Consider the following 21185-nt stretch of genomic DNA (forward strand, 5'->3'; position numbering starts at 1 on the left):
GGGTAAAGTGAGAAGTTACCCATTCATACAAGACAGATGCAAGAGAGGCCTTAGCTGATTCTATTGAGACTGCTGTCTTTAAACGGACACTAATTCCAGGACACCAAAAAATATCACTGTGGCTGACCAATCAGAGTAGGTGCTTATGGAGGCCAGATGCTCACTAGAGTTTTGGTTTTGATTATTCTCACAATGGGTCCAATTGATCTCCAAACCAATCCTGCTATTCTCCTTATCTGAAATGCACAATTGGAAAAGACATACTTATAGTATACACATATGTTCCTCAATCTGTGCAGTGAGTGCTATTATGGTGGGAAAGTCCAAGTGAAAGCTATTTTTCTGACCTGTCTTGCCCATCCAGGTGGGGATTGCAGATCCAGTAGAGCTTCTTTTCATTGAGGGGCAGAGATTTCTGGCTGAACCTGCTGGGTTGCGGGGAAGGGAAGTGCCTCCCATGATAGCACAAACCTCCACCTTGCACTTCTTGGTTCTCAGGATGAGGTACACTGTCATTACAATGTCATACTTTTTTTCCTTTTAGTGAGTCATGGATTTGGTCCCACTCAAAACCCACAAACTCCCTAAGAATAGAGGGAATTTAGAGTCCAGTGCTCTCTGCCATAATTTGAGAAATGCAAGGGTGGTAATTCCCATCCAATCTTCATTTATCTTGCTTATTTGGTTTGTGAAGAAGGCAAAATGTGTTTTTGGAGAATGAAAGTAGCTTATTGTAAGTTAACTGGAGTTGCTCTAACAGCCTAGTTGCATTGCTTGAGCAAATTAATGTCTTTCCTGATAGCTGGTATTAAGCTATCAATCTGGCAAATGAAACCAACCAGAAGCAGTTACTTTCAGCTGTCAAGGTCAACAATAGACCTTTTCTGTTTTACTTCAGGAATGTCAAAGCCCATGTCATTATTTAGTTCACAGGAATTGTGGTCAACTTCTCTTTCCACAGATATCCCACTGTTGCATTACATTGATGACTTTATGCAAATTGGGCCTAATGAGTAAGAAGTAGCAACCACTCTCAATTTATTGGTAACACATTTGTGTGTGTGTGTGGGGGGGGGGGAATAAATTTTACAATTAGGGACATTTTTTTCTCAGTGAAATTTCTAGGGATGCATTGCTGTAGAGTAGGGGTGTCGAACTCAATCAGAGAAGGGGCCAAAATCTAAAATCCAGCCTAAATCGCGGGCCGAATGGTTTACTGAACAGTCATAAACTGACAATGTTAACCAGAAATGTGAATTTAAAATGAGTGGAACAATCTTTTCCTTAACAGTGCTGTTAACCAACTCACATGCTATCAAGCAAAACAGTAATATTGGTATCAAGCAAAACAGTAATATTGGAATGTACCTAAAATGCTCATTGTTTTGTTTTCTGGCTAGATGTCTGACACCGTTTTCCCCGGATCAATGAGTCAATGTTCGGTTTTATTTCTTGGGCTGTAGCAACCCGCAAAACAGCATGGAGGTTGTCATCGGTAATGCGTGATCTGCGCTTGTTTTTGTTCAGATTCATTATTGAAAACATCTGTTCACAAAGATAGGTGCTCCGAACATGGATAGAATACGGGCAGCATGAAGTCGGAGCTCTGGCATTGAGTCAGGGGGCAGTAGAGGGTAGAAGTCCTCAATTTCAACATCCTGAAACCTTGATTTCAGGCCACTGTCAGACTGAAGCTCGATTATCTCCATCTGAAGGTGATGGGGCACATTGTTGACATCAACTGTAAAAGGATTGGCAAAGATGTCAAAGCCTGAGTGCTGTGTTCTAAAGTCAGAGAAGTGCCGCTCAAATTCACTTAGTAAACGGCTAACTTTGGTAGCCAGCCGACTGCAAGGAAAAGTACCAGAAATAGTGGTTGAGATACTCAAACAAACGGGAAAGTGGGCAAGATTGTCCTGTTCCAGTTGGGACTTCCATAGTTGAAGTTTACGCTGGAATGCTGTGATCATGTCAGACATCTTCGTGATGACTTGTTTGCGTCCCTGCAGCTTCAGATTCAGTTGGGCGAGATGCTCGCATATGTCACACATCATAGCAAAATCACATAGCCAGGCGGGATCCGACAGTTCAGGCAAGGGCTTTCCTTTACTTTCCATGAAAAGAACAATTTGTTCTCTGAGCTCAAAAAATCTTTTGAGGACTGCGCTCTCGCTCAGCCATCTTACTTCTGTGTGGTATGGCACGTCTCCATGCTCTGCACCCACCTCCTGTAAAAACTGCTGGAACTGGCAATTATTCAGGCTACGTGCCCGTATAAAGTTAATAGTTTTAATGACTGTGGTCATTATGTCATTCATGTCCAGAACTTTTCCACACATAGCCTCTTGGTGGATAATGCAATGATAAGTAATCAAGGGTGTGTGGCAGTGACTTTTTTGCATTCTTTCCTTCATTAGTCCAACCAAGCCTTTCTTTTCTCCACACATTGAAGGTGTGCCATCGGTAGTTAGCCCCACCAACTTTTCCCAGGGTAATTTAAAATTATTTATAGATTTCTCCACAGCCTCAAATATATCTCTACCAGTCGTCGTCCCATGCATGGCAGCTACATCCAAAAGTTCCTCAGTGACAGAGAGGTCAGTCTTTGTAGCACGTATAAAGATGGACAGCTGCGCTGTATCAGTGTTGTCTGTGCTTTCATCGATAGCAAGTGAAAAAGCGAGATAACTGCATGCCTGTTCGGCCAGCTGTGATGATAGATTTCCTGAGAGTTCTTGAACTCTATCTGCAATGGTGTTTCTTGACAAACTGACATTTTGAAAACTCTGTATCTGGTCTGGGCATACTTGCTCACACACTTTTAGCATGCATTGCTTCAAAAAGGCACCCTCTGAAAAACACCTTGAAGTACGGGCAATTTCTTCAGCCACTATAAAGCTTGCTTTCACTGCAGCATCATTTTTCGCTGTAGCCTTTGTAAACATTTGCTGCTGTGATTGTAGTTTGCCTTTTAGTTCTTTAACAATTTTATGCTTTTCTTCCAAAGTATATTTGCCATACTTAACATTATGTTTGATGTCAAAATGACGACGTATATTGTACTCTTTCATCACCGACACTGTCTCATAACACAATATACACACTGGTTTGCACTCTCTAAGCACAAACATGTGTTCATTTTCCCATTTGTCATTAAATTGTCTGCCTTCACCGTCAACTTTTCTTTTCCTGGACATTTTGGGATCAATATTGGCAGTAAAAGATGTAGTTTATTGGAAATCTGCGTTAGAAGGAAAAAGTTGAAAACTGCACAGGGATAGCTTGATTTGGCAGATGGAGTGGAGAAAAAAAAGGTCAGTCAATAAATGCCTGGCTGGGTACAGATAGCAGATTCTGTTGTGATTTTTATGCCTGCACTTTATGCCAGGAACTGGCAGCTTCTGCTGTGTATTTTTTATGCCCGCACACTCACTCTCTCCTCTGCTCTGCCACCCGCACAACCACATCGGATGCCGGACTCTAGGTCACGCCTCCTGAATCTCACGTGACTTGTTATCTATGCACATGCGTAATAGATAGCAAGTACGGCCGGTGATCACAAGCCTCCTATGTCACCGTGCGTCATTGTGATGGAACGCAGCGGAGTGCAGTGATGACAACGCGGTGCGGGCCACATTGCAAGGCCTGGCGGGCCGGATTTGGCCCGCGGGCCTTGTGTTTGACATGTGTGCTGTAGAGCATATCAAGAAATTGAAGATAAGATTATCTCTTGTATACTAGTGTCCTGTGCATGAAATTTGTGCATTGTGGGAGGTGGGGGGTGGGAAAGGTGTCCCTCAACCCAGCTTGCACCCTCTCCAATCTGGGACCCCTTAGGGGATCACCAGCAGTTCAACATCCCTCTCACAATCCAGAACTGCTGGCTCCTAACTGCTTGCCTGCCAGCCTCATTGCCCCTAACCACCTCTGCCTCAGCCCCGCATCTGGGACCCAGGATTCCCTCTTCCCTCTGGTCAGCCATAGGTGCCCAGACCGGCTGTAGCCGCTGGGGATGGTGGCTTCACCTGGGCTGCAGCCGAAAGTGTTGGCACCCAGGACCGCGGGTTGGGCGGTTTCTCCATCTCCTGGGCCACAGCCAGCCGCAGACACTGGTGCCCGGGACTGTGGATGGGCGGCTTCTCTGTCTACCAGCCTGTAGCCAGCTGCAGGTGCTGGGGCCTGGACTGCAGGCGGGTGGCTTCTCCGCCTTCCCTGGGATGCAGTGTGGGTAACTTCTCAGGCTGACTGCAGCCTGGAATCATGGGACAGGTGGCTTCATTGTCTCTCTCCCAGGTTGCACCCAGCCTCAGGTGCTGGGGCTTAGTTTCCCCGTCTCCCCCAGGACATGGGGCAGGCAGGTGTGAGGCTTCTGCTGCTGGCTGTGGCCTGGGGTCATGGGGCAGGAGGCTACTTTGTCTCTCTGGCTGCAGCCAGCCTCAGGTGCTGGGGCCTAGTCTCTGCATTTTCTCCAGGACCTGGGGCGGGAGGACATGGGCAGGCAGACATGGGGCAGGCAGATATGGGGTGGGTGGCTTCTCCAGCTGGCTGTAGCTTGGGATCAAGGGGCAGGCAGCTTCTACTTCTCCCCAGCAGCACCCAGCCTCAGGAGTTGGGGCCCGGCTTTTCCATCTCCCCCAGGATGCGGGGCAGGCGAACATGAGGTTTCTGCTGCTGGCTGAGAGCTGGGATCACAGGGCAGGCAGCTTCTTTGTCTCCCTGGCCAAAGCCAACCTCAGGCACTGGCACCCAACTTCTCGGACCCCCACAGGCTGGGGGTGGGGCTGCCACCATCTTTTCAGGGTAATTTGCATACTCACCCTGATTGGCTGTTGGGTGTAGAGGAGTGATGATAATTTGCATGTTTCTCTTTTATTAGTGTAGATGGGCTCTCATACAACCAAAACCAGGTACAATGACTAGTGGGTCTCTTTGGATTTTGGAGACAACATATTTCTCATTTGTGTGTTACTCAGGTCCATTTATTCCTAGCTAAAAATAAAAAAATTAAGTATTGTATATATTTCCTATTTAAAGCCATGCTAAAGACAAGGCCTTCAAGAGTAAATATATAACAAAAGGAGAAAATACAAGATGAGGTTAAAGTAGGTTTACAGTTGTGAGTACCTGAAACACTGTTTATTCTTGTATTATTGTTTGTTAATTATTGTATTATTTTCCATACAAACAATATGGGTTTGCCAACCTGGAAACTATTGATGCTCTTTAATCTTATGTTAACCACTATTGTCATAATTCTCATCTTTCCACTAATAAAGACAATTGTAACCAATTAATAAAAAGCGGGACGATAAATTAATTTACTGACTAGGGACCTCAACTGAGTGAGTCCTAGAACTTTCTAATAAAATATTTTCTTGACATTTTAAAAAAATTGTATAACCATATCTATTTCTATTAAATAAATGGAATTATGGAATGATATATATAGTCATGGTCCTTCATTTATTCCCATTATATAAGACCTATATTAATGTACTATAATGAAGAAAAAAAAAGAGCTTTGAGTGCAAGAATAATTGAATTATGATAACGTTTTGGCTTCATAATGTGTTAAATACAACCTTAGACATCAAACCTAAATTGTAAAGTTCAATTTCTTTTTAATTGTGAGACTTAGAATGATAACCTATGCAAATCATAAGGTACATGTGAGACAAAAAGGAAATATCTGATCACTTGTTTTTAATGTAAAGTGCTTTACAAATGTAATTTTTTCATTAGCATCATTTTCTTCTCCATCCTTTGGTGTATTGTTTCAAAGGTACAACATGGTAGAACTCTAGTTATAAAGGCTTAAAATTAGAGGTAGACCCTGGTTTCACCTAATACATGAAGCTAAGCTTCAGATTCAAATCTAAATGAAAAATAAAAGTAGCAATACTTTGAGAAAGGCTGCAATATTAAGCATTTTATTTCAAAGAACACAATAGAACATAATACATGGTAAACAAACTGGGAAAACATGGTCAATACAGAGAATGAAAACTCTTGTTCATTGAATTCACAATTGTACTACAGAAGTTTTTCAGGTCTTATTTCTTATCTTGGCAGGTTCTTAGCAAAGTTTAAAAACATGATTTTTATGCTTCCATCTTTAGTTCTGGTTTAAACTTCAGATTGGCCTTGTAATCTTCTTTCTCATCAGTAATTTTCACATGTTGTCTTCTACCTTTTTTGAAATTATTATTCTATGCCTTATGAAAGAAGGAAGGATAGCGTGATTTAAGGACAAAAGACAAGGTTTTAAATTCAAAGTTAACAATGGAAAATATTTTTTTTTCTTACATTCTCTCAGGTCATTTTTGTTCTGTTACTTCACTAAAACTTGGCATAATTTTTAAAAAATCTGTTATCACTCAATTCCTTAGAAAAAAAGACTTGTGCTGAGCAATTCTTCCGATCTCCCGTTGAGTAGTCATGAATGTAATAGAATTTTTAGATTTATGTCCATGTGAAGCCCCAAAACCCCAACATATAACAGCAGAGAATGCAAATTAAGAATTTTAGAGTAAAAGTTGTGAATTGCAATAGCCATAAAGGAAGAAATGAAAATGACAGATATAATTTTCAGGAAAAAAATAACTGCATATTTTTCTGCAAACCATATCCATGGTAAAATATTTGACCTATTGACGATAAGCTGCTCAATAGAAAACTTAAGTGCACGCTTTTCTAAACCATAAAAAAGAAAAGGAACTAACTTTTTGCAATCACCTACATGAAAATTTTGTATTTTTAGTGTCCAAAAGAAAATTAATTTTTCCACTTACTATATTTGAAAGCAATGCACATTTTTTGGGGGGGGGAGTGGGGAAATTTTGTGTGCATCTTCCCCTTCAATTTAATATTAAATACTCTCTTATTTTCCTCTCCAGTTATTCTAAGTTGCATGCGTAGTCTAAATGGGGAAATTGGAAGATATTTGGTGTGGGGGAAAAAAAGATTGAGTCATTAAAGACTTCCTCTGTGCTCATCTCACTTGAGCAAGGGTGTTTCCTCCATCTTTAGAACATCATTTCTTGAGAAACCAGAAGTCCTTCCAAAAGACTCTACTAAGTCTGAGTGAGGCAAGCTTACAGCAGACATATTTTGGGGCTGAGCAGAAACCCATGCTCTACATTTTTCATTTCTGAGAATTCAATAGTAGCGTTCAAAGCTATGTTCAGATGCTTGTTCACAATCAATAAACAGCTTGCCTGCAATGGTTGGATGATAGGCAAAATTAAAGTATAAAAAAAGCTTACTTATTTAGAAATTAAGAGTGAACTATAATAAAGTTTATGGTTCTCTTTCTTTCTTTCTTTCTTTCTTTCTTTCTTTCTTTCTTTCTGTTGCTGCTACTTCAAGACATCACCACTCTGTATCTTATCTCAACTATTAGCCAATTAATAATTTGACTAAAGTTGATTTTAATTGGTTACATGATTTTGATGTGTTCTACTAACAAGAAATAACCTGCACTAGGTGTGGAATAATGGTTAGGAATTAATCTGGCAAATGTAAAATATAATATTAAACTTGCAAGGAGAAACATAGGCAAAAGTTTTGATGCAAGATATATGTGTGTGTGTGTGTGTGTGTGCGTATTGTGGGTTTGGAGAGAAAGTAATCATTATAGTTATTTTATGAAGCAATGTGGCTCACAATAAATAACATTGGAGATATTTCTCAATATATAATTAAGAGTTTTATGTAGCAGATAGACACACAATGTTCTGGGAGAAGAGAAAAAGGAACAGAAGACATCAAAATTATTTACACTAGTGTTGTAAATGGAATGGAAAGTAGGGAATAACTGAAAAAGGTTACAGAAGTGTGGGTTATCTTAAACTGGTTTACTATTAAATAGCACAAATAGATTAAGAGTAAACGGATCATGTGTTTAGATCATGTACATTTGCATAACACATATTGGGCATAAGTTCTATGTATTAATGTCATGGTGCATAATTAAAGACCTTATAAAAAATGTGCTAAGAACCTGGCTATATCAATGAAAATGCATGAATTAGGGATTGGACATTTTATGATTTTAAAAAGAAATATGATTAACCTAATAAGTAGACATTAAGATGGAGGAGGCCACCTGGCTGTGTTACGCCCAGACTTCGTGATCCCCAAGGACCACCTGGGAGCCGAGTTCGATGCAATAAACAAAAGAGCCTTTTCCATGCTAGCATGGGCTCTGTCCCACTCACGCCGGCAGCATGGTGGAAGAGAGAGCGAATTTCGCCCAGTCCAGGGGTTTTACTCCGGTCGGTGGTGATGTCACTGCCTCGGCTAACCCTGATTGGTTGGGTGAGGGCTAGGGTTCAATTACAGAATGGAGGATAACTCCGCCCTGCCCTCTCAGCTGATGTGGTTCAGTGGCTGGGCATCAACCTATGAACCAGGGGGTCATGGTTCAATCCCCAGTCAGGGCACATGTCCAGGTTTTGGGCTAGGTCCCTGGTTGGGGTTGTGCAGTAGGCAGCTGATCAATGAATCTCTCTCCTCACTGATGCTTCTATCTCTCTCTCCCTCTCCCTTCTTTTCTAAAATTAAAAAATATATATATATTTTTTAAAAAAAAAGATGGAGGAAACATTGGAAAACTGATCATCAGTGATGAGAGATGATTAGAACATAGAGTGAGCTAAATGTGACATATGGAAGAATAAAGTTTCTATATTGGAAATTATTTGGCTTTCTTAGGAAAAGGGGTAAAGTTGTAATAGGAAATGTTTCCCATATTTCTTCATTGAAAAAATAGAAGTTTTAATTGAGTTTGATGTTGTTTATTGTTTTGGATTAATTAGAAAAAAAAAAAAAAAACCTTCCCAATTGGGAAGATAAAAAGTTTGCTCTAGAGATTAAGAGAGAGGAGTACACTTGAGTAACACACTTTATTAAATAAATATTTAATAAACATACACATTGATGGCTCAAAATGTATATCTCCAGATTTTTCTCCTCTCCCTCCCTCCCTCCTTTCTCTCCTGTCATTCTCTCTATTTTAGATTTAATCTTAAATGTTTACATTCATGTGGTAAAAATTGAACTCAATAGAGTTTCTAATACAAATTCATCTCTCAGATGTTTCTTGTCTTTATATTACATTTTATGAAACATATTATCATTCAGTCACTTAAATATAAAGTTGACTTTAATTTGGATTTCTTCTCCTACCAATTTTAATAAAATGGGAATATATCAGATTTATAAGAGAGGGGTGCACATTGTATAATGATGGGCCAGTTTGCAAAGAAATACAACAAACAATGACAGGAATTGTGAAAATATTATTTCCAGAGCATGATGTGTATAATAGAAAAAGGAATTAGATGTGATGAAAAGAATAGAGTAGAAGAGGATAAAATAGAGAACAGGATGGAATGGAATGGAATGGAGGAATGGAATGGAATAGAATAGAATAGAATAGAATAGAATAGAGCAGAGCAGAACAGAACAGAACAGAACAGAACAGAACAGAACAGAACAGAATAGAATAGAATAGAATAGAATAGAATAGAATAGAATAGTTGAAGCAGATAATGAAGGCACTTTTATGCTACGGCAAACAAATTGGGCTAAATTCTTTAAGTAATTGAGAGACAAGAGAGATTTCTAAGCAAGGAGTTTACTAGCCATATTTGTCTTTTCTCAGAATCTGGGCATAACGATAATAGTTTGCTAAGACGTGGAAAAGATGTCCAATCTGTTTAGTCAGAAGTTGTATCCCAAAAGAAGTTGTACCACTTTTCATTCAATTCTTAAAAAATGAAATAAACCACTTTAATTCTAATGTTTCTAATATTTTAAATGATAATGTACTAAGTAATATTAATTTCACTATTTTTATTTCCATATATATGTATATATGTATATATATATATATAAATCATATTATACAGAAAATATAGTTTTTAGTCTTTTGAGACAAAACAATCAAAATTTCCCCTTTGATTCTGAGATTGTTTGTGCATGGCTTCCGCTGCTATAATGCTTTTTATATCCTGTGGTGTTACAATAAGCTATGAGTTTGCATTTACCTAGGATAAAAAAAAATGTGGCATATCTACTTTGTTTTCACAAATATTAGCTACTGGAGTCATCAGATTTTCCAATTATTTCATTTCCATTGAATATGAAATACATCACTGTTTTAGCATTTGCAACATTTATAAGGGTGCCAAACTTATAAATAAATGAATGAACAAAAATGGATTGCATGTTTCCTTTATCTTAAAAAGGGACAATTACTTCATGAATCCAATCTGTTCTATCTATAACTTATTTTTTTTATTTTTTTGTTAGATTATTTAAGTTAAAAAAGAAAAAAAAAGTGACAATAGCTATACCACTGTGAGAATTCACAATAGCCCTCAACTCTCTAAAACCCTCAAGTTACCTCTTGGCCTTCTGTTCCCAGTTTCATCCAAGAGGTCATGAGTAACCTTGGCTTGTTCAGGACACATCTGATTTTATGCCCAATGTCTTGATGTAACTACCTACAGTGCCTCCTTTCACTCTGAAAAGTATTCTGGTTTGGGCGATAAAGCATAAGGCTACCCTCACTGTAAGTCTCTTAAAAATGCTTGCATAATATTTTAATAAAGTATGTAAGCTTATAGTATTTACTTAGACAATATGCAAAGTAGAAACACAGCAGAATTTTCTTGGCTGCAAAGGGACACGTTATTGTGTATCACACAGGGTAACACCCTTGGTCATCATTTGATTTTGCATTTATGCTTTGCACTTCTTAGTGCAAAAGGAAGGGCTAGGAAGTATAGCAAAACTTCTGAATTTCTACCTTCTGTGCTCTTAATTCCAAGGGTCTTCTTTTATATATATAAAAATGCTCCCATAATTTCTTGCCTTCTCTTTTTTCATCTTTGATCATATATGGAGGATGACTGTCAGATAAATATACCCAAAATTAGCATAGCAGACATTCCTTTATTATTGACAAAATAGAAGGGGCTAACTCACAGGTAAAATGCAAAATTTTGATTCATGTCCTCCCTTTTTTCTTGGATACTGTACAATTCAGATGCATCCAGGAGACAGGTGATGGAAGACACCTAATGAACAGCTATACACAAAAGAAACATCAGTTACTGCTCCTTTGTCCCACTGGGAGCTAATTCAACTACAACAGAACCAGACTCATGTCATCCAAATTCCACTCCATAATCATTTTCCTTCTTCTTGGTTCCTTGTCCCCTTTCCCTCAGTGAAACATTAAAACCATCTTTATTCTCAGGTTTTCTACTTAACACAGCCACTCAACCTTCAACATAGGATAAGGAGAAACAGAAGGTATCAGATGAGCTAAGTCCTAGTCTGCAAATACCACCATATCTACAGCTGTAGAGGTTCCAATTTTATTTTCTGCATCCACGGTGGAATGGGTTCCCATTCGTTCGAGATTAGCCTTTCTACTCTTTTCCAACTTACTGCCTCCCTCTCCCCAACTCTCTTCATCTTTCCCTCTCCATTGGGCCCTATGCTGAAGTAAGTAATAATGTCTTTAAAACTCTCCTGATGCCATGAATTTTCTTTAGTGAGATAAAAGGTAACGTCTTCCATTACCCTTAAAGATTCTAAAGAATTCTAAAAAATCTGGAGCTTAAGCTTTATTTTACTGCTTCTTCCTCCTTCAGATTTTAAGCTACCTCTAACATTCTCCTTGACCACTTTACTTCTCATTTTTTTAATATATGAAATATAATTGCATTAAAATAGCCATTTGCATTATTCTCAATTTATTGTTTCGATTCACCTTAGGTCAAAGCTTCTGTAAGATGTATGAAGGAAGGACTTATTATTATTACATCCCCAGAATTTAGTATATGTTGCCGACCTCAGTAGGCACAAGAAATGTTTGAAAAATAATAAAATGTTACCAATAATTAACCCACGTGACTTTATAACACTCTTGCCAGAGACATCTATTAATTGTTAACTAACACGTGGTAATCATTGGTAAATGTTTGGTAAGTAATTAATGTTTAGTAAAATTATGAGTGGATAATTTTTTAAAAATCTCCATTACAGTCACCCCCCCCATTCACTTTCAAGCAAAATTATATTTTATCCATGTGATTATCACATAAATTTGACATATTAGTTTACACTCAATATCAGTTCCAACATAAAAATGCCACACATACACCAGATCATTGTTGGCAGAATGATGAGAATGACCAGAGACCAGAACCAATGCAGCCCCTCGCCTCAGTTGGCCCTGCCCCCCAGCAGGGTGGCACCGGCCAGCAAACCACCTGTGGCCTCTATCCCTGGACAGCCCCGCACACCAGCAGGGATGCCCACCCTGATCAGAGGCATGGCCAACCTGCAAACCTCCCGTGGCCTCTCGCCCTGGCTGGCTCGGTCCTCCAGCAGGGACCCCTACTCCAATTGGGGGCATGACCGACCTGCAAACCACCCCTGGTCCTCACCCCAGCTGGCCCTGCTCTCCATGGGTAAACCCCACCCTGATCGGAAGTGTGGCCTGCCTGCAAACCCACCATGTCCCCTCGCCATGGCCATCCCCACCCCCACTCTGATTTGGGAGCCCCATCAGGGCAGGCCAGCCAGCCCCCATCCATGTATCAAGCCTCTATCATGTATAATAAAAGGGTAATATATAAATTGACCCTAGGAGTGGAGTGACCAGATGACCGCTCGACCAGTCATTATGACCACCTCTCAGTCCCTTTCCCTGGCCAGCAGGCTCGAATCACCCAATGGCAAACGGGGAACCAGAGGTGGGTAGTGGAGGATGTGGGTGGCATCAGTATAAGGCTCCCATTTCACTAGTCACCCAACACACAGAGGGCAACCCGTGGCGGGGAGGGGGGGGGGAAGCAAGTGGGCAGCAATGACTGACTTCTTGGGCCCAACCCCAGCCATTAGGCTCCAATCACTCAATGGCGAATGGGGAACTGGGGGTGGGTTGTGGCGGAGGGCGGGGCCAGCAGCGGGAAGCCAGGGAAGATGGCCAAGCCTAAGGACCATACGCATGCATGGATTTTGTGTGCTGGGCCTCTAGTAAAATTATAAAGAGCAAAAGTCACACAGAGACATGAACTAAATTCAAGTTCATGCTGATAATAAGATCTGTTGGTTTGCAGGATGCTATATATTACAGCAAATTAAACTAGTGACTGTGCTGGGAAAGTTAGGGTTTTAGCATTCCATAGTAAGGAATTTGACATTTTATCAACACTCAAATATTAATAAAAACAATAATAGCAAAATAATCATGGGTGTTGCAGTAACTTTATAGATTTATCTGTATTTTAACTTTAAGAACTCTAAGTAGGGTTGTAACATGTGAAAACAAGATAAATGCTTTGTATCATTATACCAAATGGGTTAGTCAGGACTATAGATTTTCATCAGTGTACCACAGCTCAAAGGAGAAAGAGAATCCCATGATTTAAGTTGTATCAATAGTCCATTAAAATATGCCTCACAACTGAAACTAATTACTCTCTGGTTCTATAAGAACCAAGAATCACAGGGTACAAGAAATACCAAAGAAATACATAGCCATAACTTACCTGTTGTGATATGTTTTATGGGCTGGTAATTCTAGTAATTGTATGTCCTTGCTATTTGAACTTGTGGTATTAGGAATTCTCCATTGACTCAACTCAGAGGGAAGGGGCACACAGAAAGTGCATATAGGCCATTTACCAGGATTAATATTGTCACTCAAATCCTTCTAACCTGTACCTGAACAATGCCAGGAAATTTCTGTGGACATACCATAAATCATAACACAGACCTGAGTTGTACTGCCATTTTTCTCAATGTCACATATCAGGGAGGAGGAATTCTTCCCACTATCTCCATGCCATTTGCATGACTCTGGACATGAGCAAAATTTGAGGTCTGGAAATCAAATGAAAAGACTTTGAGACTGGCACACACATATGCAAAATATGTATTCATAAATATACAATCAATTAAGCATACATATCGGAATTCCAAACGTCTGCACTATTAATATATATTGAAAGGTTACAAATGTTATATTTTTAAATGAGATGATTGCTTAAAATATGAGAGAAGGAAGAGAATGTGTCTGAAATGAAATGGGATTGAATCTGAAACAATGTGAGACAGAAAAGGAATCATAGATACACAGGAAAAAAATGATGAAGGGATTTTTGAAAGCACTCAGATAAAACTTCAGTATGTTTGAATTGCTGCAACAGGACCCTAGTCCATCTCTATTCTGTTAAATTTTCTACAGAAATCTCATCACTCACTGTTTTCAGTGAATATGTATGTATGTATGTGTATATATATATATACACACACACATACATAAAGCCAATGACTGGAATGCCGTAATGACTGGAACAACCGTTCTCTATGACACCCACTGTGGCCAGTGAACCCGCCCGATTGGGGGTGGAGCCAGCTGCAACCTCCTGTGGTCCCTCCCTCAGCCAGCCCTGCCCCTGATCACCCCCCTCCTCCAATAGGGGGCAGGGCTGGCTGGCCAATCTCCGGCAGTCCCTCACTCCAGCTGGCCCCATCCTTGGTGGGTCTCCCTTACCCCAATCGGCCCATAATCCCTCCCTTTGGCTGGCCCCACCCCTGATTGCCCCCCACCACCCCATTAGGGGCAACCTTCTGCAGCCCTACCCCTGACCCAGTCCCAGCCCAGATCAGCCCTCACTACTCTGATGGCCCATGGCCCCTTCTCCCAACTAGCTCCACCCATGACTGGTCCCCGCACTCCAATCAGGGGCAGGGCCAGCCAGCCTACCACCGATAGTTCCTCCCCCAGGCTGCTGGCCCCCTATCCATTCACCCGACTGCATTCAGGGATGGGGCTGGCTGGCCCACTGCCCACAGCCTTTCCCCAAAGCTGGCCCATCTCAGATCAGTCTCCACCACCCTGATCAGCCTGCAGCACCCACCCCCCTCCATCCAGCTCTGTACCTGATTGGCTCCCACACACACTAGTCAAACCTCCCACTGTCTTTTCCTGACAGACCTGCCTGGATCCACCCAGATTGGGGCTGGGCCAACTGGACCCCACCTGTGCACAAATTGGTGCACTGGACCTCTAGTGTTTCTATAAGACCTTGCTTTAAATTATACAATGTTTTCTTATTGTTTCCAGGTTAGAATCCAAACCCTCTCCATTATCTACAGGAACTCAAATGACACTCCAGTTTTATTTCTTATTAACCTTATTTTGAATACCTTGAACTTCTCATGAGAGTGTCATGAAACAAAGTGAAGACAGAAAGTGTGTTTTTTATAGAAGAATTTATAAAATGGTTATCAAATTTCCATGATTTTTTTTTATTTCAAAAATATTTAAAGATGTTGAACCCAGTGAAAAAGCTGAGGAAAATTAGACAACCGTAAGTTATTGATGTGACTATGAAACAGATAAATGATTTCACTCACCATTTTTCTTCTTCTTTACATCTTCATCATATTTTGAGGTAAAGTTTTTCCATGATTTTAATGTATTTTCAACCTTACTTTTTAAAGCCAACTGCTCCGTTGAGATGTTTTTATACATATCCATGTATAATATTCTATCTCTCTCCAGCTGTGCTATTATGTTTTGTTGCTTGTCATTGTCATAAACTGTTCTGTTGCTGGAGAAGAGTTCCTGGTAATCTATAATCCACAGCAAGAGGTTAATTAGATTTTAACACAAAGCCTTTCAATAAATTATATTAATATCAGAATAGTTATTTAACATTTTAATGGAAAAAATAGAATAATAGCTACAAACATGTTGAATACCAATGTTTCATACTTTTAATATTAAAATTTATTGAGATAAAAATGACTTAAGTTACTCAATGGAGCACTAGTTCCTTATTAAAGGAAAGGCCTAAATAAGTTTAAATGCAAAACAAAAAGATCCATTTGAAACAGAGATTTCAAAATAAAAATAAAAAACAGTGTAATTCGGTATTTAGTTTATAAAAATGTAAACCACACTTTTGAGATTAGGAGGGATTATAATATATTGCTGAGCCTATGTATTATGGAATTCAGATTCTTGAATAGATATTACCAAAATTTAAACCCCAGCCTCAGAATTGAAGGGGGGGAAAATTAGAAAAACAAAGATCATGCCTTTAAGATCTTCCAAAAGATTCAGAAAACTTCGTAATTTATCTATTTTGTATATCATTACAACATAATCTGGCTTTTCTTGATAGACTGATATTAGTTTACCTGGCAGTCCTTCAAATTAATAAAATCTTTCATTTTTCAAAGTTAAGCTTTCTGAAGATTAAATGAGATCTAGAACAGCAAGAAAGGGCATTCAAGAAATGTTATCAATTATTGTCATATTATCCCCTATTTCCTCCAGGTGCCTTTGTAGGAAGTGGGAGAGCATTCCAACTAGCATCCAAGCTTGGGAAGAAACACTCCCAAAATATGAAGTGTTTCAAAAAGTCTTTTAATTCTCAAATAAATAATTAATGGATATTAAAGAAATTATTGCAGGGATTGGGATTCAAGGAAGAGAAGAAAATATGGCTATAGCAAGGAATAGACATCTGAAAGAAAGACAAAAAGATATTAAAACTATAAAGTGTAAAATAAAATGATATATGATCAAATATTTTCCACTGGTCACTTAATAACCACACAAAATTTAAAAAGTACTTTGGGCTGAAGCCGGTTTGGCTCAGTGGTAGAGCGTCAGTCTGCGGACTGAAAGGTCCCAGGTTTGATTCCGGTCAAGGGCATGTACATTGGTTGCGGGCACATTCCCGGTAGGGGGTGTGCAAGAGGCAGCTGGTCGATATATCTCTCTCATCGACATTTCTAGCTCTCTATCCCTCTCTCCTCCTCTCTGTGAAAAGTCAATAAAATATATTTTAAAAAATTAAAAAAATTAAAAAATAATAAAAAAATAAAAAGTACTTTGGGCACTCTGGCCCTGGAAATTGAGGGGGAAAAATGTAACTATAGGATATGGTTGGGGTAAAGATTGAATGAGATTGCATGTGCAGAACTTGAGAAAACATTAGTACCCAAAATGTTAAGTATAAGTAATAAAATGTATCAGTAATGTAATGTGTCTGATAAAACCAAGGGACAGCCTCAGAGAAAAGTGGAAACTTACTCATTATGATCAGGGTTCCCAGTCCAGCCAGCACGGCCAAGTTCAGCATTAGCAAAATGAAAACAACAGGGCACCACACTTTCAATGGAACAGAATGTCCTACCGGGAGGCCTGAATTCAGGAAAACGACATGAATTTTAGAAAGCAGACACAACAGCTGCTATACTAACTTTGTGGGCCCTTAGAAACTGTGCATCGCACTCAGCATTGAGGAAACAAAAGAAGCAACCTGATGCTCACGAAAGAACCCTCCTCTCCCCCAAAGCTTCATGAATTGGTGTTACCTGTACTTTCCATGTAGAGCTTTAAGGAACCTGAAAACTGAAAATGTACCTAAAAAACTATGTAAGATACAGGTAGAGTCCCCTCACCCTACGTTTTCTCCCTCATCTCATACAATTGAGTTACCTTCTCTCTTGTTTTTTTTTTTTTCTTTATTGTTTATATTACATATTACTATATGTAATATTACATATTACATATGTCTCCCTTTTCCCCCACTGACCCTTCTCAGACTACCCTCATCCCCTAGCACATACCCTCACCCCACTAGTGTCTGTGTCCATTGGCCATGCCCATATGCATGCATACAGGTCCTTTTGGGTTACTTTCTCTTATTCATGCTCATTAAACACTGTCTGTCCCAATGTATTGGAGGATTCATCTCCAGAGCCATTAACTGGCCAAGAAGGGAGGAGGGGTGGCAAACCTACAAATACTGACAATGAGTTCTTCAGTGAAGGCTACAATTTAACAAACCCATCTCATATACCCTGGGGTCCCACAAATTTGATTTGGTATCACACTCTTAAATGTTCCTTATAAAGTTAAACATTCCCCAATCCAAGCTAGAATTCTACTCCTGGGTCAAGTAGAATTACCTAATGGAATTTCTTAAAAATGCCTACACAAAGACTTGCACATCAAAGAAGCTTTAATCATACTAGCCCCAAGTTGGAAGCAAATAAAATAACCACATACAGGTAAATAGATAAATACTGTGGTATATCTATGAAATGGACTACTACTACTCAGCAATGAAAAGAAATTAGCTACTGATTTACACAACAAGGATGAAGCTCAAAATCATTATGCTTATGAAAGAAGACAGTAATGAAGAGTATATGTTATTTGAATCCATTTATATAAAATTCTAGACCAGGCATGATAGTTCAGGATGATAGAAAGTAGGTCATTTAAAAAATAATATATATATATATCAATATATTGATTTCAGAGAGGAAGGAAGAGGGATAGAGGGATAGAAACATTCATGAGAGAGAGACATCTATCAGCTGCTCCTGCATGCCTCCTACTAGGGATAGAGCCTACAACCCAGGGATGTGCCCTGACTGGAAATCAAACCATAACCTCCTGGTACATAGGTTGACACTCAACCACTGAACCACACCAGCCTGGCACACAGGGGTCTTTTGGGCAGTGGTATATAGGTATATGTTTGTTAAGTCCAATGAACTATACATTTAAAGTGAGAATATTATTTTGTATTTAAACTCCAATAAGGTTGACTTGAAAATAAAATTTTTTTAAATAATCAGAAAAGTAAGATTTTTCATATACACAAAAAATAGAGTGTTATAAAAAGAAGCCTTTAGAAAACAAAAATTTGTTGAAATAAAATACCAAAAACATATTTTTGATAGAAAAATTAAAAGAGAGCTTAAGAAAATTACTCATAAATTGTAACAAAAGGATAAAATGATTTTTTTTTTTTAAAAAAGTGAGGAAATAAGTACATGAGATTTAATGATATAAAAATAGGAAAGGTCCAGAAAAGGTCATGAAAACTCTGGGGTAGATAGAAAAATCATTAAAAAAAAAAAAAGAAAAAGAGATCATTTCCCATAACTAAAGGACATTAGTTTATCCTCACTTCATTTCTTGAAAAATTTTTATCTTTTGTTTTTAAAAGTAATCTCTAGCCTGGCTGGTGTAGCTCAGCTGTTAAGGGTTGACCCAGAAACCAAAAGGTTGTTGGTTTGATTCCCAGTCAGGGCATATGGGGTTGTGAGCTTGGTTGGGTTTGTGAGCTTGATCCCCAGTAGGGGGCCGTGCAGGAAGCAGCTGATCAATGATGTTCCTCTCTCATCAATGTTTCTATCTATCTATACCTCTACCTTCCTCTCTCTAAAAATTAATAAAAACATTTAAAAACAATAAAATAAAGGCAATCTCTAATTTTTATGCTTCAACATCTCCACCTACCCCCTCCACACACACACACACACACTCACACACACACATACACACACTCTTATTACATAATTTTTTTCTGGAGCCAGTAGGTCTGTTTATTCAAATGTGTCTTACCTCTCACGGCTCTGTTTTCTGGCAACACAGCTGTGCTCTCAATACTCGTTGGTCCATTTTCAGCTGCATTATTCAGCTCCAATTCTGGCATTTCATGGTTTTCTTTTCAGGGGAAAAGTTGAAGTGTTTTTAAAAAACCACTCCTGGCTCTGGTCTCTTTTTTTCTTTCTAACTATTCAGATATCTCCCGTGTTTCTACTTGATTCTGATGATAGATATTTGTAAATAGACAAACCATTTGTGAAACTTCACAAAAATGAAATTCAAGCAACCTACCCAAATGTATGTAAAGAATAAAATTCTCATTTTTTTTTAATAACAATTGTTAATCATTGGGAAATATGTGACTGAACACGAATTGCTTCTCCAGTTTTATAAGCTCTTGATGTTAGTTGCCTATGATATTGCTTGGATGGAGATGATATAATACTTCTCCCTAAATACATACGGTACCTTCATCAAACATCATGGAGAAGATGACTCTGTTTGGACATTTGACTCTAACACATAATCTACCAACCTGATATTTAAAATTCTATAATCAGATTTGTTTGCATGGAGTGCCTTTTCTTCATCATTTGAATATAAGATACTTTGGGGGTAAATTAGTAAATTAAAAATTCCACATATTTATAGAAGATATAATTTCATATGAAGAGCAAAATGAATTAAAAATATGCAGACATATTGAAATATGTAAATAAAGTATAAATAACAAAAGTAGTCTCAAGAATATACAAGAAATCATGTGTCCCATTAAAGACACTGCAGTAAATACTATTCTGATATTTTCCAAAATTATCTTCCAATTGCTTCAGTGCTATCTCTAACTTTCTAGGGGTTGAATTGCTGAATAAAACAGACTGGAATATACTATGTTGAGATAAGGACCTTTCAGTCTTATTCCTTCTCAGAAAGAAAAAAAAAAATGATACCACAGCATAGAGTGAGATGATCCTATGAACCTCATAGCATATGTCTATTTTATATCTTTTAGCAGTTAGATAAAAATCCTGGAGAGTTATCCTCATGCTATTCCTTTTTCCCTCTTCCCCTAATAGTCTATAATCTCTTAAAAAAAAAAAAAAAAGTATAAGAAATGCTATCGTGGTGCATCAGACATCTGCATTCCCAGAGGCTTAGACCAGAGTCTTTTTTTACACACTCATGATCTCACAAAGTAAATACACTAAATAAATAAATAAATAAATAAAAGGCCCTAGCACAGCGATTTCTCTATGAACTAGCACTTCATGATGGAACCTTAGAAGAGATTGAAGATGAGAGAACCCACAGTATAGGAGAATGATCTCTTCTCTGGTCTGTGAGATCCTGCATAGAGGATCTTACCTGTTCTCTCGAGGCTGCAGCTCTCCAGAAGTTTCTTTGACTGAGAAGTATTTGGAAATTTGAGGGTAGCATAAGTCACTTCCTCAGGCATTACTGAACTAATAAAGCACAATCCAGTCACTCTGTGTGCTGTGTTTTCGGGAGCTGCTGCTGCTGGGTGATCAAGTTGAGTGAACTAAGTTGAGTGAACTACCTTTGTAAAAACCAAGCAAAAAAAAAAAAAGTGTCAAAAACAGAACTGTCACTTCTGCATGCATCATATCACTCTTTTTCTAACTTCCTCCAGTAAAACACCAAGTGGAAGACATGGTTTTAAGGGAGAAGTATAGGTCTTAAACATAAACAAGTTTGTTTTCTTTTTAATTTG

General features: G+C 38.8%; 1 protein-coding gene across 1 annotated transcript; it reads right to left on the reverse strand.

The window, feature by feature from the left end:
* Positions 1–5905: 5905 nt before the first annotated feature.
* Positions 5906–20975, reverse strand: LOC311620642 (uncharacterized protein). Its single transcript, XM_084880183.1, has 7 exons — positions 20819–20975; positions 19469–19570; positions 17138–17248; positions 15448–15666; positions 13802–13908; positions 10996–11098; positions 5906–6215 (listed from the first exon to the last, which is right to left on the reverse strand). Exons 1-6 carry the CDS (start codon positions 20907–20909, stop codon positions 11018–11020), a joined length of 711 nt encoding a protein of 236 aa, XP_084736309.1. The 5' UTR covers positions 20910–20975; the 3' UTR covers positions 5906–6215; positions 10996–11017.
* Between the last annotated feature and the right edge of the window lie 210 nt (positions 20976–21185).

The sequence above is a fragment of the Pipistrellus hanaki genome (assembly GCF_964339955.1).
Source record: "Pipistrellus hanaki genome assembly, chromosome: 3".
NCBI classification, from domain to species: domain Eukaryota; kingdom Metazoa; phylum Chordata; class Mammalia; order Chiroptera; family Vespertilionidae; genus Pipistrellus; species Pipistrellus hanaki.

Excerpts from the sequence above, each read along its gene's own strand:
- LOC311620642 (XM_084880183.1), bottom strand. The coding sequence starts at position 20,909 with ATGCCTGAGGAAGTGACTTATGCTACCCTCAAATTTCCAAATACTTCT. Across the intron at positions 19,571-20,818 it reads CTGCAGCCTCGAGAGAACAG|AAAACCATGAAATGCCAGAA; the intron begins GTAAGATCCTCT and ends TCCCCTGAAAAG. Across the intron at positions 15,667-17,137 it reads GGGAACCCTGATCATAATGA|ATTACCAGGAACTCTTCTCC; the intron begins GTAAGTTTCCAC and ends TGTGGATTATAG.